The 27000-nt window shown below is 44.4% G+C and overlaps 1 protein-coding gene across 7 annotated transcripts in view; it reads right to left on the bottom strand.

The window, feature by feature from the left end:
* ANK3 (ankyrin 3) overlaps positions 1-27000 on the bottom strand; it is a 2768233-nt gene that overhangs the window by 779348 nt on the left and 1961885 nt on the right. For all 7 annotated transcript variants that reach the window (XM_069611214.1, XM_069611216.1, XM_069611217.1 and 4 more), the window contains one exon: positions 2921-3019. In XM_069611214.1, coding sequence (XP_069467315.1) covers positions 2921-3019 — 99 coding nt within the window. The remainder of the gene's footprint in view (positions 1-2920; positions 3020-27000) is intronic.

Here is a 27000-nt window from a genome sequence, read left to right as displayed (position 1 = left end):
TTATAAAACTATTGTCTGTGTTCTTCTTCATGATGCCTTTACAGGGGGTAGAGAGGAGGAAGTCATGCTTTAAGTTAATACGGTAGACCAACCCATTGATTGGGGTACCACTGTGACATCAGGCTGTAGGTAGGGGCCCTGTCCCTTAATGGCATTCTGGATTTAAACTTTGTATGTCAATGTCTTTTTATGTGTGGGTGAGACTGACCAAGGGTCTGGCACATTTTAGTCACATTGAGTTTGGCTGTTATCTCATAGAGAAGGTTTGGTGAGTACAGAACAGGTGGAATGAGTCATGAAATCGTCCCACAATCAGAATGAAATCACACTAAGGTGTGAGCATCAAAGCCACCTCATTACATTTTCACCACGTCTGACTTTTTCATTAAAATTCTGCAATTAAAATGTTAGCTGTTACCAATAAATTGGTGCACTACATCATGTATTCTAATTGTATATGTCATCATTATCATCTTAAGTATGCTTGCAAAACAATATTCCATAGAACCTTGTACAATTAAATGAACAGTATAACAATCATAATTTAGCAATAAGGTGTAATAAAACAAAGCACCTACCAAAGCGGATGTGCCAAATATCAAAGGTTTTATACAGAAAGCATCATAATTTTACAATGCCACCCAGTTCCTTAACAGTACATGAGAGAGTTAGTCCAAATGAGATCAGACGATTAAAAGAAGTTGTGTATAGTTGCCATCAGGAGAGAGGGGTGCAAAACAGCAGTGTGTGTAGGGGAATGTTTAGGAGAATACCTAAAAGTGCATTTCAACATGGCACAGCCATTAACCCACAAAATGATACAGATATTAAGTGTTTATCTAGGTTGGTGATAACTTTGAGTAGGTGTACATGGCCTTGATACATGTATGTGGAGTCCATTCTGTGCAAATGAGATTAGGTTACAATGGAGTGAAAAGCTTCAAGTTCGAACTCCAATTCATATTTCATAAGACTTGGGTACATCATGTAAATTAACAATAAGATGCCAATAGAATTAGCAAGGGTACCACTAAGTACCAAGAGTACAGAAATACTAGGGTATAATCAAAATATTTCCTACAACACCACTAGACAGGAGTTATGGAGCAGGAAGCCACAAGTACTCGGTTCCAAAATATTTCACATTTTAATCATCTTCAGTTTTTCAGCTACATGCACCCCACAACACAAGAAAGTGTATTACTTGGTTTGTCTTAAGATATTTCGAGCATACAGGAAGCAAGTACCAAATGATGAGTGTTTATCAGCAGTCTTTTGTGCTGGAGAGGGACCCCGCCCCCAGGTTTTGCTGAAACCAATGGAATCCCATGGCTGGATACCGAGCTCAAATTAAAAGAGAGAGGAGCATCAAATGAACCAACATACCAAAGACCTAAAAAAGAAAAAGGCCATAGTGTCCTTAAACTGCTTCAAAGTCCTAGATAGAACAGGACAGTGCAAGGAGTCCGATAGGCTTTTTGATCTACTCTATGTTCAGAGCCCACACAGCAGTGCCTCATTGTCTACAAGAGTGGGGGGCTCCCTTAAAGTGCTGTCCTGTGAAGAGGCACAGAGCTCAAAGAATGCGGGGATATCATTTAAGCCAATGTCATTCTTCGAGTAGCTATTCTTTGCTAATGAACAGTTTGTGTATCTCTTAGCTTTGCTGTAGTGCTTTGGTAAAGTAGTCATTGTTTCTGTTTTAGAAGAGAAAGTGAATGGAATACATGGCCCTGGATTGCCACTGAATTCTTGTGATGGCTGATTTTTTTTTTTTTATCGGATAAGGTTTGATTGTCACTAAGAAATAAAAGAGAGAACTCTCCACCATATGACGAAAATCTGTAGGCTAACTGTAAACACTAAAAGGACAGTATTTATTGATAGATTTGTCCATGCCTGCGTCTTGTTTATCATTAAAGTAATACTTGAAAGGTATTTAACACTTCGAGTTTGTGATGTGCATTGATTTGAATGCTGTGGTTTTGTTATGTTATAAAGCTGTTGGCACAGGTAGTATAGCTCAGTGGCAATACGCTCGTCTTGTAAGCAAAACGACGCAGAGCAACACAGGTTCGAATCCCGGTCCATGCTTAGAGGTATTAAGCGTGTTATTAAAAAATATACTGCACCAATTACCAATATATTGATCATATGGTGCCAGTACCTTGACTGAGAAAATGGCATCTTGTGCCCTCCGACGCCCTCAGGGATAACCAAACAGATATCTGTGAAGGAACAACGATGCAAAACAGGGCAAAACGTGGAGGGTGGTGCAATACAGGAATAGAATAGGGATGCATAGAGCTAACAAACTGGGACGATATGAAAGGATTGTGGTAGTGTGAACATGATTGCATTAGTAGGGGCTGTGTGTAATGGTAGGCAGTGGATAAGGCAGAATACTGATCGCGAAAGGGGAAAAACAGGAAAACCCTTGATAATGGGATGTGGAGCTAATGAATTGGCTTAATATAACCATCTTACAAACTCAAATCAAGTACTATAGGCTGCATGCCTCATGTAAGCGAGTATGCCACATATAAATTATGTTATTCTAACAGGTATTCTAGGACAAAGAAATGCAATGGAGCCCAAAATACAAATACGTGATGAAACTCATGAAAAGTATAAGAGGTTGTGCAATATATATAAATATATAAACCAACTGTGGCCATTATGTAAATGTAGGAGCTGGTGTGAGAATCAGTGATCCCTTAAAACTTGGCACGTGCAAATTAAGTCAACATTTCTCCCCTAAAATAAAAAGCATTAGGACCTATGACACTGTGCAATAGTAAACCTGAAAGATCCACACAGGGTGCATTTAAGAACGTGTAAGTGATAGGTAAAGAATGTAATGTTAGTATGTATGTGATTACATCTCACCCAGACATCTGATGTGATTGCTACAATATACCTTAGTAGGGGCATCGATGACGGCCCCTTGCTTTACAAGCACCTCTGCCACATTCACTTTGTCCTCCTGTGCTGCTAAATGTAGAGGTGAAAGACCACTCTGTAAATAAAAAAAAACAATACAAACATCTTGTGACACGCGTCATTGAGAAAAACAGATGAAGCAGGCATTTTAAGGTAGTCAGGAACAATATGATTTGCTAGGCACACATGACAATTTACAATTTTTAAAGCCAAACCACAATTTTTAAGTAAAATAAAAAAGCAGCAAGAACAATGTTCATCTTTGTAGCATGCTCTTTCTGATGTATGCCTTTCACACTACAACCCATGCTCATTGTAGAGACACGGCTCCCTAGACAGTCCTTAAATACACTGGCAGTGTGTCCTTGCCTGCAGAATAATATCCGGCTCCTTATCGCCAGATGTGGTGCTGAAATTAAAATGAACACAAGAGTGCACCTCGAGAGCAGCAGAGAATGAGCCGCAGGCCTGCTGGGGGAGGGGCTACAGCAGCCATAAAGCGGATGGGAGAGGCTGCTAAACACACAGGCTGCTGTATCCCATCTTGCAATTGGATTTGTATTTCCATGGACACAGACCAATGCCCAGGGTTGTAAATGGATGCAGTAGGCTAGAAGGAAAGTAGCAGCCCATTTTACAACTCAACTGTGGACATCTGCCAAAACGTACATGCTGCAGGAGCAGGAAAAACACCACGGCAGCAGGCGGTGCCAGCTAAGAGGAACTGAAAGCTCGGCTGTCCGACCATTCCGGCCTGCTGTCAACCCTCTCAGTGTCAAAAGGACCCCAAGAGTGAACCTGCAGCATAAGCCCACCATCAAGGGTGCAGGCTGTTTCTTTGATTAGTATCCGGCGGGGGGAGCGAAGGGGGTGGCAGCCTCCCAGCCAAGGAGGAGGAGCAGAAGGAGGGCATTACCAGATGGCAACCCCACTGCCCTGAGCCGTCTCATGGCTGGCAGGCTACCATCTTCCCCACCAGGGGTGAAGGTAAGTTTCCCCCCTCACCCTGCTCCCTCCTACACCGCTTACCTTCTAGTTTTTGATCCTTTTCGTGAGCGGCCACGCCGAGAACACTAGTGTCCCGGCATAACCACTCCCGAACTGCAACACACCACCATGGAAAGAGAGAAGGGACTACCTGTAGTCCGTTCTCCCATTGCATGGCAGAAATTTTCTTTGTTTACGTTTATCCCAATATTTATAATGCCCGCACTGGAAAGGGGGAAGGGACTACAAGTAGTCCCTTCTCCCGTTCCAGTTCAGCCATCTTCTTTGTTTACTATGGCTGCCATGTAAAGGGAGAATGGACTCGGTTTCTCAACCTGTGGTGGCCACATTTCTGGGGCTTTTTTCCAGTTGCTATAGAATCTCGCAACCGAAATAAACACACTATTAGTACACTGGTCAAATGGGCCAGGGTACTAATAGCAATAAGCCCCTTACCAAAGGGGCATTACCGAGTCAGGTAATACCCGGGCCTTTGTTAAGGCCCTGTAACTATGGGCCCCGGGGCATTACCTGACTACAAGGTTCATATGCTTCACTATTTTGGCAGATTAAGATAGAGTTAGGAGTAGTCCCTATGGGTGAGGAATAGGACTATGGTCTTCTTTCAGCTGCGCATTCCCTAGGTACACTCTGTTAACTTACTTTGAAGGTTTGCTGCTCTACGATTATTGGATTGTGAGCGCAAGCGAGTCATGATGATGGGGAAAAGGAAGAGGCCCTGAAATCATCCCCACCAGGTGCCTCTAAAAAGAAACGGGCATGCACTACACGTCCGATTAAGGAGAGAGGTCCTTATAGATGATACTGGGACCCTCAATCCACAAGTGCCACCCAAACTGCTGCTTAACAAAATGGGAAATATAATTTTTTAAACTAAGCCACGTCATTTACAGGGGTGTTGTACCCGCTCCGGTGAACCGATTACAACAGATTCCTCTATGAAAATAGAGCAGCTAAAGTGGGGCAATGTCCCTCTATGTGGATGCACTGGTGGGGATGATTGATATTGTTTTGAAATTCCTCAAGGCCCTAATAAGGCAGGGGTCTGTCATTTAGTCCACAGTTGCAACATACCTCCCCTTCTTGAGAATTGCCCAGAAGGTTTGATAGATGCTTACTCCAGTAGTATAATTATTGTAAAAAAGAATGCCTCTCACAAACAGATTGACACCTTTGGCAGAGGAGCCACTTTGAGCCCCTTTGTGTGAGGCCCAACCTGTGGGCAAGATATTGGTCTGATCCCTTTTATGGTATAGCACTGACCAGTCATTTAACATTAACTATGGACGTACTGCCCCATTTAATTAAGGAGAAGATGTGCAATATATTGACTGATACCCTGATGCATCAACAAAGTATTTCTACTCTCATTGTGAGCTAAATACAAGGTTTATGGCTAACATGTGCAATGAAATAAAGATGTGACACCCAGTCTTAACACTACAATCTGACTCCAATGTTTAACTATTGCTCAGTCAGATAAGAGGCAGGAAGAAATGTCCAGTAATAACCAAGTTTAACCTAAAACATATTTTACAAATTAAGCAATTGCCTAAATTCAGCACCACCCAGGACCCCTAAAGAACCTGCTTGGATTACGATTTCAGATATTATTAGTTAACAGGCTTTTAAACATCGGGATACCTAGATCAATAGAGAGTTACCGGAGGTCTCACAGGTGCGCTGTGTGATAAGGCATATAAGATACCATTTACCAACCTCACAACTGGTCCAATTTAATAGCACTCCTGAAGATTATTTGAGGACTATAGAACCCAAATTCAATGGGGAAGATTATGAGTCTAGTGAGGCTACAAAGGTTTCTATTGGATTCGGCATACTAAGAGCTGCATTTCTATTATAAGCGTGGATGTGATTGGAGCACTAAACATGCAAATCCCTACCTATTGGGGAAGCAGTCGATATCATCCAAGTAACACACAGAGATCATTTATTGGTGTAGGCTATCATAGCCATTGATTGAAGGACATTTCCTGTGATGGGTTCGACCATAAAATTGAGAAAGGTACTCTGAAAAGGCAGGCCTTATGCTTCCGACATGACATGCTTACCAGCCGTCAAGACCACCTATATACTATTCTTGAGTAACCTGACAACTCCTTATTGAGGGAACATGGTTCAAATTAGGTATTCATATCTTTGCTATGATCATTAAATCTCCTTTCTTCAATTGAATTAATGGAATTGCAGCCTGCACCTCCTGTCAATATTGATGTACGACAAGGCTGCATTTTGGCCCCACTTTTATTTCTTAATGACCTGCCATTAGGATTTTAGAGCTCCAGGCACCAGGCTGAAGGGCATTCTGCTTTTTGGCAGATGATGCTGCTCTCATCTCTAGAGCTTTGATGGGGCTTAGAAAGTAACTAGGAGAGGTTGAGCTTTCCACAAAGTTAGAAGTCTAGTTATAAATACAATAAAACCAGTTGCCATGGTTTGTCAACCCTTAATCTCAAAATATGGGTGTCCTTGAATGAATAAATGATTAGCCGGGTTCTGTGACAAATCCAGGGAATTCATCCCTCTCCCCAAGCGGGAGCCGACCCCATTGAGGCTAGGGAGGTGAGCCTGCTCCGCAAGCCATAGAAGTGGATTGAGAAGCATAACGTCCACACTACCATGTAGTGTGAAGGCTTGAGTGAGCAACTGGGGCTTGAACATACAGCAGAGTTGGAGGGGGCTAGGTTGAGCACACCATTGGATACCAGTCTTAAAACCTTTGTTGAACTGACTGATGCTTCTTGTGAACCTTTGGTAATCTTTCATGAAGTGGGCGACTATGTAACCAGAGGAACAGAGAAAGACTTAAGACTTTTCTTTGGATTTTCTTCATTTGAAAGCCGGGGTGGCGACCCAGGCCATGAGCACTGTCCTTGGATGAACATTTGATCTGACAAGTACCTACAGGAGAGAAGGTCATCCAGGAGGCATTGTCAGAGTGAAAACATGTTTCTTTCAATTATTTCCCTTTTCATGTAATTGTAGGGCCACTGTTAGTGGGCAGTTTAGGACAGAGGACTGATATTTATGTTACTTGACTTCCTGGCGAGCACCTTAGTTTATGTTGGTAGGAAGGAAACTCCCTTTTGGCAATAGGGCTAGAAAGGCATTTTTATTTTTATTTTAAAGAAACGAGAGTAAACCATGTCTTCTGGTCCGAGTCTTAGTTCTGGTTCACCATAGTTCCTTAATTTGATTACTTGGGGGTAAGGTTCTGCAGCAATGGTACATGGGCAGCCCAATGAGAAAAGACACATCTGATTTGTAGATGCCACATTGGTACAGTGCTCAGCTTACAAAACACAAGTTTGTGCAACATTACTATACGGCAATGAACTTTGGGGCTTCAGTACCCCCCCATGAATTTAGGTGTAGAAGAAAATCAGCTCCTAAATTCTTTACTACATTTACCAAAGAGCACACCTACTGTCCCGCTCCACTTGAAAGTGGGCTTGAAACATGTTAATTATTGGCTCTGGCTGTGCAAGACACAGGTGCTTGTAGTTCTCAGGGAAGTGTTAGGGGAGATTATAGAAAATGCAGGTGGGAGGAGTTGGAAGTGGTTTACACATGTCCGTAAACGACTTTGGCTTCCAGAATCGTTTGCATCTAGCTCCAAAAGATGTGACAGAAACAGATGAAATATGTAGGGATGTGAAAGAGGCTCATTTTGATTGGACTATGCATGATTGACTTGTCCCTTGCTTGTACAAGGGTATAGAAGTACTTAAATAGTAAGGAATGAATATTGCTTGAATCTTATTTATATTTGATTACATTGATGCAAAAAAAGCTTTATATTTAAAGTTCAGATCAAATACCCTCCCTTTGGCAGGGATGACTGCAAAATTAAATGATACTACAATAGACAAAATGTCCCTTATGTTCTGATGCTACAGAATCATTGACCCATTTTTCATTTAGCTGCCTGCTTTTGGACTATGTAAGAAATAAGTGCCTGGTTCTGTTATTTTATATATGTAACCTGAGGGAGGTCTTGGTTTTATGTAGAATGGCTAATTTGATCCCAGTGATTTGTTTTTTTTAAATGTATTTTTTTAGGGCCTCAAATAGAAGGGAAAAGTATTTTAACCTTAAACCCACTGCTGTATTCGATGGCATTCAAGTCCATATTTGTTGATGGATATTAATTGAATTTTGTATTTTGACTTATTGAATAGATCAATTAGATGAATTTAGCTTGAAATTGTCGACCCCATAGGAGTTTCTCGAATGCCTAAACGGGTTCTGAACACCATCCAAGGATACTGCCTCAAAAACAAAGCTCCCTGGGCCTACAACACCCAGGACACTGCCTGCATCCTGCCAGGAAGAAGTGAAGCCATCTTGAGTTCTCTGATTGGCTCCCAAAAGATCCTCTGACTACACCATGTGACTGGAATTTCGTTTTTAAAATACTTCTTTTTTGGCCACCTCCTGCATTCACAGATGTTCCTGTACACCATCTGAGGGCCCTGCCTCAAAAACAAAGCTTACTGGGGCTACAACACCTATGACCCTGGCCACAGGCTGCCAATAAGAAGTAATAGCCATTTGAGCACTCTGAATTGTGCCCAGAAGCTTATACGACACACTGCATCCTTTGTTATTGAGTGTCTTCAGCAAAGTCTCAAAAGCAGCAGAGTCCCAAAAGCAGCAAAGGCTAACTTCCTGTTTGGGACATCAAGGGCCAGAAAGGTCCTAGTGCCAGAACACCTGGTCAAGCCAGGACTTTGCCATGCTCATCCTTTGCGCTCCTCCTGGTTCCAAACATAGGGATCCTGTGTGCCAGAGGCTCTCTATTTACTGCAGAGCTGTCATTATCTTGAAGAACTAAGGGGAAAATATGTGTTGGATATTTTTGTCTGCTGTAGTCCCATTCTGGAAAACTCAGAACTTATACTTGCTCCTTCCCAGCCAATCGTTGCCCTCCTTCCCTTTTTGCTCACCGACCTACCCTCTCTCTATTGGGCTGCACTCTTTATCCACTGTTTTCACTTGCCTATTTCTTTTACTCTCCATCATGCACATTTAATTTGATCATTTCCTCCTTGTGCTGATTGCATTGATTTGATTTATTTATTATGTGCATATGTCCTCTAAATTAAGAACCGGGCAAACTAAACTGCTCCTGGACGCAGATCATATGGATGTGCAAGTTAACATGGGTAAATAGAGGTTACAGAAAGAGATAGGTTTTCAGACTTTTCCATAGCCAGGGACGCAGAACTGGGAAATGCCTGTCCCTAAGATAGGCAGGGGCAAGGCCAATAAGGCAGTTAAAAAAAATAGAAAGAATCTTGAAAATGATTCTTTGTTAAACTGGTAACCAATGGAGATTCTTCTGATATGGAGAGACAGATGAGAATTTGGGGATCTGGAAAAGGAGTCTCGCAGCAGCATTTTTTGCTTTTTGTAGCCATGCAACAGAGAAAATCCGGCCAGGATGGAATTACAATATCCAGTTTGGAGTTCATCAGAGAACCCATCACTAAGGGTCAGTCTGATGCTGGAAGAAAGGAAAGAATAGGACGTAGGAGACAAAGGCAAAAGTAGACAGTCTTGATGGTATCCCTTCATGGTGGTCAAAATAAAGATTTGATTGCCAGATGCACCCCAGGTTCCTTAGCTGACTAGAAAAAGATACTGGGAGATAAAACAACATAGGGCAAGAGGACAACTTGGATTGGGGTTTCAGGATGTTTTAAGGCCCAAAAAGATAACATCAGTTTTGGAGGAATTTAGTTTTTATTTATTCACTTGCATCCAGTGACTAACTTCTAGTGCACAGTCCACAAAAGTGAGTCCAGGAATTGGTTAGACAAACGTAAATCTGCTCATTTTCCTCATACAAATGGTAATATAGCATACATTTTTAAATGATCCCCAAAAGCGGTTGAATATATATTTGACACAGAATAAGGGACAATGGCTGAACCTTGTGGAACCGCACAGGTGACTGGTTTAGAGTGAGAGTAATATGGTCCAATCTTAACCCTTTGGGTCCGGTCGGTTAGAAATGAATCAAACTATTTTAAGGAGTTCTGAGACATAGGAACGACACTGCAGAGTCTAGATAGCAGTATTTTGAAAGTTAACCGTATAGAAAGCTGCCGATAATTCGAGCAGCACCAACACAGTAAGCACCTTCATTGGCACATTTCAAGATGTGTTCCCAGACTGTTAACGCTATTTCAGTTCCATGGCAGAGCCTAAATCCAGACAGGATTAGATCTAGGTAAGTTTCCATGCCATTTTGCAGCTGGTGCGTGATTACCTTTTAAAGTATCTTAGTCGGCCAAGGGAGGCCAGCTCTGGGGCAGTAGTTCTGTAACACATGGTGGTTTAAGGAGGATTCTGTTGGTAGATGTCTTAGAATAGAGGCTTTTCAGCTCCTAGGGAACAATACCTTGGGTAATGGCCAGATTAACAAAGCAAGAAATAAATTAATTGAGAATGCTGGCCTGACGACGAGCAGGGCAAGCTGGGAGTGAGTCATAATTAAAGTTAGTAGGTTTCAAGGAAACAGGCAGTGGGAGGAGGGCCCTCAGGAGAGACCGACAAGAGCACAAAGCTCCCCCTAAACTGGGTAACCAATGGGGTTTCATCAGGAAGGAGGCTTTTAGGGTCTGCTGCTAGATTGGTAATATTGTCCCTATTTGAGCTGCTCAAAAAGAATTACTTGTACTCATGGGCCAATTGTAGCGTGGGTGGCAAATGATAGGATATGCATTGGGGGTTAGACATTTCTTTTAAAAGTGTGTATATATATATATATATATACACATTTGTGAAAGTGTGTTTGTATGTTTGGGGTTGGCTCCAGCCCCATAACAGTTGGTGGGCTGAAATGCTGTCCCAAGGTTGGCATACCAGTCTGGGGTGTACTGGCGATAGTGAAATTTGACCAACCCCACGCATTCGCCCTGCACAGGGCGGGGTCCGGCCCTGTGCTATCAGTATAGGTGATTTCGGGAGATTACGGATTTTGCAATTTTTCAATAATAGGAAGTTAAATAATAATATATAAAACAAACAAGGCTATAGCAGACCCCCACATGCATGTCAGCTACAGCCCGACGCAACGCCAGGTGGTACCGCTAGTTTTGTATAATCTCAAATAATTATTTAGGTGTGTTCACAGCATATTTGCATGCACACACTTTTCTTCCCCTTCTCTCATAGCCTTCAGGCACAACTCTGTCTAAGTCTACCCCATTCTCACCCCTCCCAGCATCTCCCTTGTCTCCTACTACACCCCTCAAACCCGACACTCATGTTCTTCCAGGATTTTCAAATTCATCTAAACCCCTCGCCTATCACACAACACCTGCTTCTCTCGCCCACCTCATATCACTCTTTAATTTGCCCTCTGGAATATACAATCCCTTTGCAACAAGTCGTTCTGCATCACTGACCACTTTTCATCAACCTCAAATTTCACTTCTTGCTGGCTCTCCACACTGACTTTGCTATCTTCTCCCACTTGCCCAGATCTGTTGGGCTAGGTGAGGAGTGGGGATCCTTATCAATAAGGCACTCACCACTGCCCCCCCCTTCTCCCATCTCTTCCTCATTTGAATACACCACTATATAACTCTTCCCACCTCCACTTACTGTTCTGGCTCTCCATCAAATTCTTTGTACTCTCACAATCCTTCTCTGACATGAACCTTCTCCTCGAGTCACTTCCCACTAACATCACCATTGTCATGCTGTGGGACTTTAACTTTCCCATGCCCTCCGCAGCCACGTGACTTGAACTCCACTTCCTCCGGTGTGACCCCTTTTACATTTAGCCTAACTCTAGTGGGAACCCTCTTGACCTTGCTTTCACACTACTTCACTCTCCTCCTCTGACCTCTCAATTGACCCCTCTTTGATCACTTTATTGTTCACTTTAATGCATCTGTACCTCCACCCTCTACTCCTATTCTCCTCACTTCAATGTCCAAGAGAAAATCCAAACAGGAGTCTGTTGACCCTTACCTTGATAATGTGTGGATCTCTCTCCTGTCTCTTTCCTATTTATGCCTCTTTCACTGATCATGCTTTTCTGCATTTCACTATGCACTTATGACTCCCTTTGACCAACACTATCCTTCACACACATTCACACATTCTCACCACCGCCCTTAGCTGCTCTGAGAGCCAGATCCCCAAACAAACATGCAGCATGACCTATGACGCTGGCGCAAATCAAGGACCTGTAACCTATTCCCAAAGATTCTCTGGCTGGCCGCACCTCTTCACTACCCTCTCCATACTGCCAAATCCTTATACTTCACAAACCTAATCGCCTTGCTTTGTAATCATCCCCGAAAATGTTAATTTACCTTCCAAGCCTGATCACATCTCCAAAGTCAATATCCATTGCCTCATCCCTCTCTGCCAATCACTTTGCTTACTTCTTTTCCTCTAAAGTCTCAACGATTTGTGACACTCTCACAGCTCTTCTCTCTCCCTCCTCCAACCGCCTTTCCATTGACTGTGATTTGTCTGACTTTCACTATACATTTATTACAAATACATGTACTCCCTTTGACCAACAATATCCTACACACACCTTCACATGTTTCAGCCACCACCCTCACCCCTGTATCATCTCTGAGAACCAGACCTCCAAACAAACATGCGTCATGACTTGCGCTATTCCCCCAAATGTTCATCTACCCTTCAAGCTTTGTTCACACCTCCCAAGTCAATATCCATTTCCTCCTCCCTCCATGCTAATGACTTTGCTTACTTCTGTTCCTCTAAAGTCTTTACAATTTGTGACATTTCTACTCTCTCCCTCACCCAACCTCCTTCTGTCCACCACCTCACTCCTTACCCCAACTACTCTCAACTACTTCTCCCCTACCTCTCCGACCGAACTAGCAGTGAATCATTTGCAGTACCAAACCATCTTGTACTCCTATTGAATCAGGTTCTCATCAAACAGTCAAAGACTTAATACCAATCACCTGGCTTCATCCCTCATAGCTCTTTAAACTCTCTCTTTGGACTCTTCTTTTCCACCTTCAAATATTTCCTACCCCTTTTGAAGAAACCTTTTGCTAACCCAAACGTCCCAGTGAACTATCACCCTGTTTCCCTCCTACCTCATTATGTACCTACCTCTTGAGCAGGTGATCTTTAAGTGGATTACTAAGTACCTTGAGGATAACAGCCTTGGAGATCCAGTTAAATCTGGATTGAGGAGTAAAGTCTCCACCGAGACAGCACTTATCATGCCTCCAACGCTCTAATGTTCAGTCCGCCAAACTCTCTTCTATACTCATTCTATACTCATTCTTTGGACCTCTCTGCTACGTATGACACCGTTGATCACTCCTCTCTGTCTCCTCACTCTCCAGGACCTTGGGTTTCTGCTCTTTCCTGGATTGCTTTGTAATCTCCTGAAAATCACCAACCTCTGACCCCACCACTCTCCCTGTCGGTGTCCCCAAAGGATCAACCGTTGGACCTCTGCTCTTCACCCTCTTCACATCTCCTCAAGGAAGACATTTCCCGTCAATAGGCTTTAACTATATTCTCTTTGCTGAAAACACTCAAATGATATTCTCCTCATTTCCCTCCTTCACCCGTGCCATATAGGAATGGATCGACAACTGTCTCACTGCAATCCATCACTGTATAGCCCTCTGCTGCCTCATTCCAAAATGGAAGTACTTTTTTGGCCAGCTTAAAAAGCCATCCCTACCGTCCTCCTCTCCTATCGCCTTACTGCATGACTTTCTTGCTCGCTCACAACTTGGGATCCTCTTTAATAGCAACCCCAGGGTACATTTCATCACTACACCACCTTTCCTGCTTGTATTAACTCTCCCAACATTCAGCATAGTGTACATTTCTTACTCACAACTGTAATCTATATCCTTGTGCTGAGGAATCTGAAATACTGATTGTGGCTACTCCTTGGCGGCCTTCCTCTCTATTCCTTCCTTCTTCTCGACAACTTTGCTAGCCACACTTTCTACAACATACCTAGAACCGCCCCCACATCTACCTACCGACCGCATGCTGGTTGGCTCTCCATGCTCAACTACTCCCTTTTCAAGTTCCCTCTCCAAGTCTACAAAACAAACACTTGTCTTGCTCCCCAGTACCTGGCTAACTATATCTCTGTCTACCGTGACAAGTCCGGGTATTCGTCCCTTCTCCCCAAGGGGGAACCAACCCCTTTGAGGCTAGGGAGGGGAGCCCACTCTGCAAGGTCCTAGGAGCTTGGGCAAGTGGGACAAGTGAAGGCACCATGAAGTAAGACACAGACAACAGATTCACATTTCTAAATAAAATGGTTTATTTTTCTTAAATGTCAGGATGGTCATAGGCCTAACTTGCCTTATGCTAAGGTGGGATTTCCCTACCTAAAGAAACTAATGAAAGTCTGTGTCAGTAAGTTCATCTCAACAGTCTGTATGTGTCCAAAACCTATACTTGCCCTCACACCTAAAGATATACAATGTGTAGGGATGTCAACAACAAAAGAAACAGTGTTCCAAATAATGTTCTGAGCTTCTTACAGCTCCTGGCTTACTTTCCAGCTTCCACTTCCCCAAGTTCAAAACAGTCCCATAAGGTCTCAGGGTTCCCTTCCCCAGGAGGTCAACACAGTTCACAGAGTCTCTAGGTTCCCATCCCCAAGAAGTCAGCTCTTCCAGCTTCAAAACTACAATCAGTTCAAATCTCTTGGCTTTTAAAAACAGTTTGAGTTCAACTTCGTAATCATCCAGGCTTTTCAATAGTTGACAGATTGCTCTTTTTCTCATTCACTTCAGCAACTTCAATACAGCTTCTGTATCTTGGCTTTCCTTGGCTTTTTCCAAGCAGGGGTCACTCGGTCTAGGTGTAGTTGTCGGACCACTTGGTCCACCCATTACAGGTCACACAACTGATAACCTTTGGCACTCTGTTAGCTTATGTATTCTTCAGGCTTTCTTGCCTACACAGGCTTTCTGAACCTGTGTTATTAGTCAACACTCAATTCTGTTTCGCCTTGGCAGTCTCTTGGCTTTGCCACAACGTTTATTTCACATAACTCACTCTGTGGTATTCATCAATTTCCTCCACCTTGCTTTCATATTGTTCATAAGTGCTCATCACTTGTTTTCACTTTCTTCATACATGCTCATCACTTGCTTTTCACTCGTGCGGTACTTTCATATACTTTTTAGATCTTTGCTTTAGTTCGGTATTCAATAATATTTGTTGCATTCTTAAAAGTATTGATAACACTTTGCAGCTGTTCTGCATTAAAAAAAAAAAACTCAATGCGGTCTCCAAAACCAACTATCATAAGTTTCAGATTGTTTGGCATTTTCATATGGATGCTTCCAGCCCCTGGAGCGCCCCGGTATTTGAGTGCTCCCTTCCTTACACTCACCGGTATGCGACCTCTCCTCTGGGCATCTCCTTCCTCCTTTCTGGCTTCCTTTTGCTCCACTTGTGCCATGGTCAGCTCGGGCCCCGCATCTCCTTCACCCTTCTGCTGCGCACAGCATCATTCCCGCTGGCCCCTCTTTAGCCTGCTCCACGTCTGCCAGCCTCATCCTTCTTTCCAGACAGGTTTCTCTTCCTGTTTACTGGGCAGTGCCCCATTTTATGCACCTGTGCCATGTTAACTGGTTGCAGGTGCAAGTCCTTTTTCTCAATTGCCTGACCATACTTAAGCCTATTAGCTGGACATGCCTGGCTATTGCAATGGTGCTGCTCCCAAGTCCTCTTCCTCGTCTCCTTAAGTGGTGTGAACGAATGGAAGTGTGCATAACTCCCAGTTGCCTCCTCCTTGTCAGTCTTAAAGGGAAATCGCTGTGGGACAGTTTGTGTGTAGGAAAGAGGTAAAGACTGACAATAACCTATGAAGGCAGGGGGAGGGTATGGTTCATTTTCACAAGGGAAAGGGGTATACCATGTCGTACCCAAAGACATCCTCCCCCCACCTCCCCAACGTCCCTCCATTCAGTTGATCCTCCATCGCATATCCACCCCCAGGGTCGGCATCCAAGAGTGATTGCCTTTCCCTGGCCACCTAAGAAGATCCAGTGGGAGTAGACGTGAGGATGCCCTCAGGTTCCTCACAGACCTCACTGGAAGTGTCTCCACCATTGGGGACGAGAACTCCCGGAATAGGAGGAGATCCCCTGTAAAATGTGTACTCTCTGCCTCTATGGGGACCACAAAAGTTAGAAATGTGTTAAGATCTTTTTGTGTTACTGACATCACGGCTGAGGCTTCCTAAGACTGCATCTCTTACAATCAGAAGCACAATGCCTCACGTAATTTGTTAAAGCATGTCTGTTTAACTAACACCACTGCTGAACCCTCCACTGACTTGACATCTGATAATCAGAAACCCATTACCTCTTGTTTCAGAGATGAATATAAAGGACCAAAATTCTACCCTGGTGAAGGTCACTCCCTGATGCAGAGTTGAGTGGCATGAGAGGAGACGCGCAGAGCAGATGCTGCCGCTACCCTGCAGAACAAGCGTTGCCTGAAGATAGGCCCACAGAGAGTATGCTGTGGGCGCACATACCGCATAATCTCGCCAAGCCCAAAAGTGCTGACCAAGTGTTTCGCCAAGCCTCACGAGAGGCAGGAACAGAGGAAGAAGAGAGACTGGCAAAACCACAAGAAGGCTATCCCCTGTGACGGGCAGAGTTACGAGAGACCTGGGAAGTCCCAAGATGGATTTTGCTTGCGAGAGCAAGAAAACTAGAGACACAGTCGTAGAGGCCCCAAGAAGGTCTCTACAGCCCAAAGTAATTAAACAGCACCTGAAAGTGGATGCCGTTGACACAGGCATCACTGACCCTCCATGGCCGAAACACCTTGATAAAGCAGGTACGCGGGCCACTGAAAAAGAAGGGAATCAGGAAGTTGATGACTGTAATGAAAGAATCCACACCCCAGATCCTTTTCCGGCTAAGGAGCCTAAAATAGGACTTAGGAGTCCTGATAGATACAGAGCAAGCTAAGAATAGAGAAAGTCAAGAGAATCATATTGTCAAGTACCCAGAAGAAAAACGGACACAAACCCTGACTAAAAGCTATGATGGGAGACCAGAGGCTAGCGAGCCTGCGACTAGCCCCCAGCAAAATTGAGGGGTCCTGAGAGACATCAGAGTTGAGAATATTGAGTGTCAAGAGAACGCCGAGTTTCAAAGTGTCACATCAACGCTACCCAGAAGTGGGAAGGCTCAAGGAAGCGAAATGGACCACTGAGTTCGACAATCCTGGAGAGAGCAAGTCAAATAACCACTGGAGGCGATGAGAACTTTGTTGAATCGAATGAAGCAGGATTGAGTGACTTTGTGCATTTTTTGACTGAACAAGGATTGAATGACTTCGTACTGTTTACTTTTGAGACACACATTTCTTTGATTTCTGGATTTTCTTGAAGAGAACTGTTTCGAAAACCTTGACCAGGAACTGTCTCCTGGGAGGAACATTTACATTGTTGATGGGTTGGAAGAACGGGGTAATCTGGGAAGTATTGACAGACCCCAGGGTGAAAACCCACCACTTCATTTTGTTTCTTTTTATCTAGTGGTAGGGCCAGGTAGTTGGACAGGTTAGGAAGAAGACTATTTTGGTTATTGGAACAGTCTAACGAGCCCCAAAGCCTTTTTTATGTCAGGAAGGGAAACCCCTCATAGCAATAGGAATAGTGAGGCAATTTCTTTTTCTTTAAATAAAATTAAGTTGAACCATGTCCTCTTGTCCAAGTTTTACTTCTGGTTCACCACCTCACTCGACACCTCGTTCACTCCGTTCCTTCTCTATACTCAACTTCACTGTCCCATGCCCCCAGCACCTCCTGTAGCTTCCGCTCTTTCTCCCCACTTGCCCCGCTCCACTCAATCCCACTGCCCATCACAATGAAAGCCAGTCCGACTGTGGATCTCTTCAAAGCTTGGCTTAGACTTCTTGCCAAAGCTAGATCTCTCCCTACTCTCTCCCCCATTATCCCTACCTGACCCCATCAATCCCTCCAGTGCCAAGTAATGGTGTATTTCTGTATACTTGTAAAGTATAACCCTGTAGTTTGAAGCTTGAAGAGCTCCCCCCTCCCCCACACCATCAGGCTAATGTTACCTTTTTTAAGTCAGATGCTTCCTTTGTCTTTTTGTTTTGTCCCTGGTCTATGTCCCGCTTCGTTCACACCCTCACAAACTGGCTCACCACTTGTTCTCATCTTTGTGCTATTGTACAGGCACCCATTCTGGACATACCTTTGTCATCTGTAAATGTGTTATTGCAAGTCATTTCTGACAGAAAATGACATCCCTGTTGTTCAAATAAATACAAAATACACTCAAGATGGGTGTGTATTGTATTATATATGATGAAGCTAGAATGTGTATGCACAAGCCACTTCAAGTACTGTATTCAATGGCAAGTTCCTGGAAGTGGCAAGTGTTAGTTACTACTTTAGTTCTAATTAGTTTTGGCTATTAGGTGGCGTTAAAGTGCCTGCTATAAGCCAAAACGATTCCATTAAAGTACAGCTAGGGAAGAAGGCATATGCGGAGGGACAGACAGCTTGTTTGTACTGTTTTTTCACTAACTCATGCCCACAGCCATGTTAATCTCTATGGCCATTCTCACCCACTTTCTGCACCTCCCCATCCAAAACATATCCTACTTGGATCTCCTTGAGCTACCTTTATCAAGCCGTAACAGCTAGCTTTTACTATTTCAAAGCTGTCTTATGAGAGTTAATGGCTTGATTGGAGCTCTTAACATGCTGCTTGTGTAATACAAATGTCTTAACCAGATCTGCCTTCCGCTACTTGCTTTATAAGCACTATGCGTGTCCTTCACTGAATTAGTGTTAAAAAGAAACATTGTCTCACACGGTGTCATTTACACTATCCCTAATATTTTCGTGAAATTATAGTACTGCCCGCCAAAACCCAAATCCAAAATCTCATGTAGGAAGTGGAAACTCTATTTATTGTCAGTATTATATACAAAGCGGTGTGCAGAAAGAGCTGCTTTAGAGCGCTGCAGAAGAAGAGGGTGGGGTGGAGTAGAGGCTGTGCACCTGCCTGACTTGAGTGACAGTAGAGGGTGTGGGTTACCCGGGGGAAGGGTTTCATTCAGAGCCGAGAACTTGCTGAAGCATTCCCGATCCTGTGTTCACACTAAAGAGCTCTGGAAGCAAGAAAAGGCCATTTCTAATAATATTTTTCCATACAAATATTGTACCATTGTTAAATATTGCTAGTGCATGACACAGGCAAGAAGTGCAAATACTGCGTGCTGTATGTTTTACATTTTGTTCTTTGGGATTTTTCCCATGCCTTCTCAGAAACTAAATCCATCAATTATTGATGAAGGCATTGACAGAACATATAACCATTTTTGCAAGCAAACAACCTTTCCGGTAACAATTTAAATATATGACTCAATGTCCCTGGGGGCAGCATGCTGCCAGGCTTTTGCACTACCTTTACGAACCATTGTCAACTGCTAGTTTACTTCAAAGTGAAGTGCCTGGACTCCCATAATGCACTAGTTGGCTAGAATAAAATGTAGTTAACCAGAACTTCTGTGTCCCACTAACACATATCTTTCAAAATGTGTAGTGGGAGGTTGTGTGTGCTATTTATGTTAAAGGATATTTATACCACACACTGTCACCACCGCAGTGGTCCCCTGGCACTCGGGCGGATCTGAAAAGCAAGAGGGTAGGGTAAGTTAGTAGGACTGAGCAAGAGAAAAGAGCAAGAGAGCTGTGATGAGCTGTTGGCAGCTTCAGTTCGGTTTACACCGTTCGCTGAGCTTGGGTGTGTTTTTCAGTTAGTAGTTTTCATGTGCAGTTGTGCGAGACTATGTGTGGTTTGTTTTGTTGTTGCGGTGTAGTGAAGTGCATGTGGGTTGTTGTGCTTTAGAGGTATGGTTGTGTTTAGTTCAGAGTCTGAGAGGTGTATACAGAGGCGTGCGTTTGTTTAGTATTAGTAGGGTTGGTTAGTGGCATTACTATCTAGATTGGGCGCACAATGATATTCACAAATCCCTCTGGATGGTGCGCATGCTAATCTTCACAATTCTGTCTGGATGTGATGCAAGTTAGTATTCACAATTCTGTCCAGATTTGACACAGGCAAATATTCACAGTTCTTTCTAGATGTGACGCAAGCTAATATTCACAATTCGGTTTTGAACAATTTTGTCTAGATATGACATTTTCAAAGGATTTTTTCATGTATTTGCTGTGCATGCTTGTTTTGAGCCAGACAAAGCAGTACAGCGTTTGATTTATTGCAGAGAGGAGAGCAGAAGGCAACTTGCTAGTTAAGAAAGGAAACGATTTCATGGACACATGTTAAAATGTCTCAGTGCTTAAAAATGTTTGACTTAAAAAGAAACATTTAGGTTTTCTTGTGGTTCACACAATTGACACTTTCCAGCTACAAACATTGATTTTAAATGCTATGACGAGTCCGTAGATGTAATCCCTTCTCCCATGGGAAAGGACTGTTCTCATGCGGCCAGGGTGGTGCAGCCGCAATCCAAGAGTCCCTCTCGGGGTGGTGCACTGTGGGAGGGACACATGGGGAGGGATGGCCCTCATGGGATGAAGGACAACACCACAGGAGAAACGCTGTACCCAGCCACGCACCTAACCCTAGCCCCACTCCCTACAATTGCTACCCTAACATGGTCATGTGGTTTATTCACCCTACCATCTTAGAGAGTACTGGGACGAGGAAGAATAGGAGTTACCTAAGTGGAGACTCCCTTCCCAGTACTGTGACGAAGAAGAACTCCATTGACTCACAAGGGAACAGCAAGATCAGTACTGGAACGAGGAAGAAGCGCAGAACATGAAGATCACCTCTAGGAACAACATTGAATGCTCTAGTGGTTACCAGCTTCCAACCTTAGTTGAAATAGAAGAGTGAATCCAGGACGTATTGTCTAACCCTCCCCTTCGAGGAGCCAGGCACAGGGAAGCTGTGCTGCAAGAGAAGGGGTTGTGGACTGGCTAGCCTACCAGGGAGACGGGGAACATCTGAAGAAGATGAGGTACACAGTCCTCCCTGGAGGGACCAAGAAGTCAGTCATCCCAGGAGGAACCAGAGGAGCAGGTTCTGTGCAGCTGGGAGACAGCGAGAAGACCAGAATGCCCAAGGAGAAGCCCAGACGTCCATAGCCGATCCCGAGCGAGAGGAAAGGATGGTAGGCTGGCAGACAAAGGTGACAGGCGTCCTGAAGCTTGGAGAGCATGACCACTCCCAGGAGGAAGATTGCCGCTGTACAGCAAAAGTACAAACAACCCAGAGCACCACGACTCCTACGGCTCAATACCAGAGCAGGGAAGGAGCGGAAGCCCTCGCAGACCATAAAGCCAGGTACACAAGTGGGCAAAGAGACACCAGGGACCAGAGGAGGTGGTGGCAGGTTGAGGGGGATAAGAAATACCTAGAATACAGGGTCTGGGACCCCAAATGTACGAGTAAAGGAACTTTCACTCGTATTGCAATATATGATAGTACTTGGCAGAAGAGTGAACCAAGTCTACCTAAAAGGAGAACCACCAAAGATAAGCAAGTCTGGGACTTGCACCCATAAAAAAGGAGTACATCAGTTGAACATCTTCATAGTCACGGTACCTGGGAAAAGGGTGAACCAGATTGGCTGTGCAATATAAGAGAAACCAACAAGGGGAAAGAAACAATACCCTTGACAAGGTTGTGCAGACACTGATCTTCATAGTTACAGTACCTGTGAGAGAAGTGAACAATATCTGAGCTCCACTCTTCTTATTCCTGAGCAGGACTGATGCAGACTGTGGTCCAGTAAGAGTAGCTTGTACTACTATGGAAGACTCACACAATAGTGCCAATTGTGTTAGGAAAACCTTAAATGTGACTCTGCCATAGCCCTACTGGCCTTTCAGTGGACCTGTTGGGAAAGGTATCTGAGTGGGTTGACAATAGTTCTTCAATGATCTAGTCTTAACCTGCAGGTCCCAAGATCTAATCCTGGTGGGATAGCTCTGATGGTTAATGTGCCTGCAACAAAGATATGCATTTAGCATGCAGAGAATATGTTTAAATAGTAAAGTACAGCAGCTCCTAGCTGGACTTTTAAATGGGATAGTACAACCCGTACCAACAGAACTGCTACACCACACATGGGACAGCACTAACACTTCTCAGCAGGGCTGCCAGAATTTTAGTAGGATAGCATGCATCCCTCAAGGTAAAACTTTCAAAATGATCCTCCTCCAAGAACTAGAATGGATCGCACTGCACTATGTTTCTTTTACTTTCGCTTGGAAGTGGGCATGTCAACGAATTCTAATGATTTATGACCCAATTCAAGGGAAGTTTTGGCCAATCAAATTAGCTGAAAATGCTTGGATGTTTTATGCATTATGTGCATTTTGGAGTAAGATGTGAAATTATCAAGGGTGGCGGCGGTACACCCTGTCATGGCTCGGGGATCAACAGACATTTCTAAGACAAGCCTTGAGGGTTCAAGGGTCTTTATTTACAAAACAAAAGTACTAACTGACTAGGTAGAATTGTGATAATGTGGTGGCAAACACAAATGAGCAGGTGGTCTGCAGAACCTGTGACTAATCTGGACAATTTGTCCCTTCTCCCCAAAGGGGAGCCACCCCCTTGAGGCTCGGGAGGTGACCCTGCTTTGCAAGACCCTTCCGATGGGTCTGGGCAAGTGGGACCACACTGAAAGTAATTCCCCTTTTGTGGACAAGGATTGAATTTCCAGAAATTAACTCCCAACCCAAACAGCCTTTTCTGCATATATGGATATGGAAAAACATTTGTATCTCTCAACTGGATTTCACAAGAATCCTTCTTTACCTCTGTTGGCTGCCAGAAATGTTGAACAAAGCCCTGGGCAGCGAAGGAGGACATAGTTTCAGCTGTCCCTGTGACGTCTAGTATAAGACGACAATGGATTGGAAAGCAGGAGGGAACACCTGCGTAGGCAGCAGAACTGTTCTGCAGAGTCGATCCTATGGGTTGGCTTTCTATCGGTCGAGAAGCCCTGGTCAGAACAGGAGCGGAGATGGAGACATCTGCATCCCATTTGGTGGCAGATCACAAAGGTGGTGGCCAGGAAGGAAGGCAACGGATGCCAAGACCAGACTGTCCGAGGCAGCTCACATCCCCGAGCTCTGCACACGTTGGACCATGGTTACAGAGATGCATAGCCACGGGGAAAGCCAACAAGGTTTCGGGAGCCTGAGATACCTGACGAACAACATACTGCTACAAGGTAATTGTAAGTCACAATTGGAAAGCATATCAAGGGTACAAGAGCCTGAGATACCAGAGAATGGAAAAACCATACGAAAGGGGGAATTGAGAGAAATACATACATTGTAATTAACGACTGGGGAAACTATACAGCTTACAAGAGCCTAAGCAACCCAAGTGTGCAAACTACCTATGAAAGGGGGAGTGAGAGTAAGACGAATACTGTGAACACCGCTGGATAAGCAATTCAGGTTATGGGAGCCTCAGAAACCAAGAGTAAAAATACCTTGTGAAAGGGGGACTGAAAGAAGTATGAACACTGTGAATAACAGCTGGGAAGCTCTAGGTGACGGGAGCCTGAGAAACCCGAGTGAGCAAATACCCTAGAAAGGGTGAGGAAAAGGAATGTAATACTTTTTGAAGTAAAGCTAAGAAAGCCGGAGAGAACTTTCAAACGTTGTATAACCCAGGGTGATCCGTCACCCTATACATATATCCTTTGTGTAAAAGAAAGCAAACCATTTGAAAATTGTGGTACTTTGGGGAGTCCCAGTATTTCAAAGTAAGAAAATACAAATGTTTTATTTTCTCAGCAACCTCGAGGAATGGGATTGTTTGCTATACAGAAGCCTTGCTGAGGCTAGTGTTCTAAGCCTCTGCTTTTCCATTTCTAGTTAGATGTTTTCTAAACTGTTAGGGCCAGTAAATTGGATAGGTTTTGGATTAAAGGACTTAATTTTGGACTCTAAGCTACATACTTAGTTTTTGTTTTGCTAGGTAAGGAACCTCCCAAGTTAAGCATTTTGATCTTTTTATTTTTGAATAAAACCCTTGAATCATGAGTCACAATCATCAGAGTCCTACATCTGGTTCACCGCCGTACTGGGGTAAGCCCAAGGGATCATCTGCATTTAATGCGCACGCCACGTTGACTTTTGCGAGTGCACATTTAAAAATGTGTTTTCGGTTGCAGGCAGCCTGATGACCGCTGTAATTGCAATCTGCCCTTTCCAGCTTCAGCCATCACCTGGTGTTCGTGTTTTTAGTGCCACTTCACAATTGTCTTTGCTTCACTGTGTCGGCCTTTCCAAGATGGCGTATTGCTTCTTCATTATGTGATCTGCCTTGGCCAGCCCGCCTCCACTCTCCCATTGGCTACTTTGGTCCCTAATGGCCAATTGCAGCCACTGGGAGGCAGCAGCTGGCCCAAACAACTAAGGCCCTGAACGAGGCCCCTGTCTGCTCCCTGTCTGTCCCAGTACCCCGCCACACTGCCCCTACTCCCTTGCCCCTCGTGATGGTGTGTGTGCCCCCGACGATCAGATATGTACCTTGTGCTTGTAGGTGTTCCTGGTGCTCGACTGGGTTGAGTCAGTTTCAGGGCACTTTGCATTTTCTGCGACAGAGTTCAAGACAGGAGACAGCTGCAGTTATCAGGAGGCAGGCAGTTCAGCGACCGAAGCTGGAGGGACGGCTGCAGGCTGGTCTGCATGCGGCCCAGGGTCAGGAATCGACTTCGGCATAACAGTCAGCGGCGCAGTCATTTGCAGCTCTAGGGGTTCAGCTGGCTCTAAAATGGCCTTTAAGACGGACATCAGTAGATCATTATCGATGCACTCCTCCTAGCGTCTTCACTGGGCTTGTGTCATCCTTTAGGGCAGATGAGTCCATAGCTGAGGAGAGTGTCCTTGGTTTGGTTCAGAGACTCTCTGGCACTTCCCACCTAGGAAGCTTGCTGCAGAGCCTAGCACGGCACGCTGTGTGCTGGCTGGGTACCAGTTCAGGACTGCTCAAGGGTCCTCTGGATTTGGTATCTCCCTCTTTTCCCTGGGAGGTGTTTAGGGGAGGGATCTTACTTCCCTCTTGGAAGTCATGCCCTTCCTTCACTGGCGGAAGATGTCAAGCAGGCTTCATTTTCAGCCAGAGTCCAATGATGAGTTCTTCCTTCTGCTTCAGGTTGAAGCCTTCAGATGATCTGCCAAAAGAGTGGTTCAGCCCTCTTTTAAAGCCAAAAGGGCTACATTTATTGGTGTAGGCTAAGCTTACCTTAATGAACCAATCCTGTATCCCTACCAACAATCTCCTGTATGTGTGAGGTCATAACCAGAGTGCTTTGCAACAGAAAAGGTAAAGGGGGGATCATTTGTAATCCTAAGTCCCAATCATCTTCCTGTATGTTGTGGATCAAAAGGTCTCTCTGGTTAATGGAGCTCTCGGAGGTTCCTGATTAAAGTGCCAGGTCTCGCTTGAAGCTGCGGCGAGACCAGACTTTGTTTCTGTCAAACCACATAATCCTACTTTCTGAATGAGGTCTCCCTGGGGGATGACTACTGTAAACAAGCAGTCCCGCACATGACATGTCCCTGTCAATCGATACTGAAGGCAGGAGCTGGTATCAGGTTGGCACAGTCCATATGAAAGGGTGTTGGGGGTTTCCCGTCTCCTTTATTAGCCTCTGCAGCCAGGCCTCATGCGGGCCTGTTTGAATTAAACTCTGATCAGCATGTGAATACTGCCACCAGCTACAGGGATCAACAAAAGGACAGGGCAGATCCATGGAGACTTTGTTAGTTTATTAGGCTGGCCATGGCAGGGGGAAGGTTTGGCTCTCGCCCTTCTGAGATGGCATGATGTACGCCTGGCAGTCGTATCCCAACTAAATATGACAGGGGGTACTGCGCCTGTAGGCTGTGTCCGCCCAGAGTACACAGGTCTATGTGTATGACGTGAGGTGAGCATAGGGAAATGTGTACGGATTAGCCCCATACGTTTTCCAGAGGTTGATCTACCATCATTCAATTTCATTCAACATTTCAAAAAAGTCCAGGCGAGTGCACACCCACCGTGCGGATGGTCAAATTCCTTATTGAAAGTCACTCACAATCTTTTGGGGTTTAAAGTGTCCTGAAATTTCTTTCTTGCATCTTGTGGTTAGACACTTGGATTTTATAGAGATTTTCAGAATGTGGCTTTATCCAGAGTGTTGAATCAGAATCTCAAGCCCTGGTAATCTTGGTCTTCTGGCCATAAACCAGATGTCAGGCTTTCCACTCGGCCCTGGGGCTGTTAAACTCAATCCCACAGAAGATGGATGCCCCAATCTCTCATAGATCGAAAGCCTCCAACACCCTTGTAGTTCCTTACTCATTACCCTGCACATCACCACCTATGTATTCACTCTTGTCTCTTACTTTCTCTATTTCTGGATTTCTCCCCTTTCCCCCCTCAAATTCCTGCAATGCCTTGTTCCTCTCCTCCCCCTCTCATAGCTTTTCTCTCTTCCACCTCTCAACTCTCCTAGTAATCCAGCGATTCCCTCTTCTCTTATCTGTAGATCTCTGGCCAGCACCACTACTATTCCCTTTTCTTATTCTTCCTCCTCCTGCTGGTATCTTAAGGCAACCTTCTGTAACTTCAATGCACACCTCTTATTCTTCACCCCCTCTGTCCTTTTCAGTTCTTCTCCTCTCCTCCCGATAGTCGCTTTCCCTGCTGTGCTTGTGTTATTTACAATATCCTCTACTCCACTTCTCCCCTTATCCTCCTCCTGATGGTATTTTTCTCTCCTTTACCTTCACTCTGCACCCCTTACTATCCACCACCTCCTTCCTGCAGTCACATTGGCCTGCTCTCTATGCCACCAACCTGTGTCTCCCACACCTTGCCCAAACACCTCTGTCCTTTAATAGTCAGCAGGTTTCTTTACTTTGCTGACTCCAGTTAGGTTGCCTCATCCACATAGACTATGCTTGGGACTTGCACAGTCAGACCTTGAGCA

Source organism: Ambystoma mexicanum, chromosome 8 (assembly GCF_040938575.1).
Source record: "Ambystoma mexicanum isolate Mex_15411 chromosome 8, UKY_AmexF1_1, whole genome shotgun sequence".
Taxonomy (NCBI): Eukaryota; Metazoa; Chordata; class Amphibia; order Caudata; family Ambystomatidae; genus Ambystoma; species Ambystoma mexicanum.
This window is presented reverse-complemented; position numbering and strand designations above follow the sequence as displayed.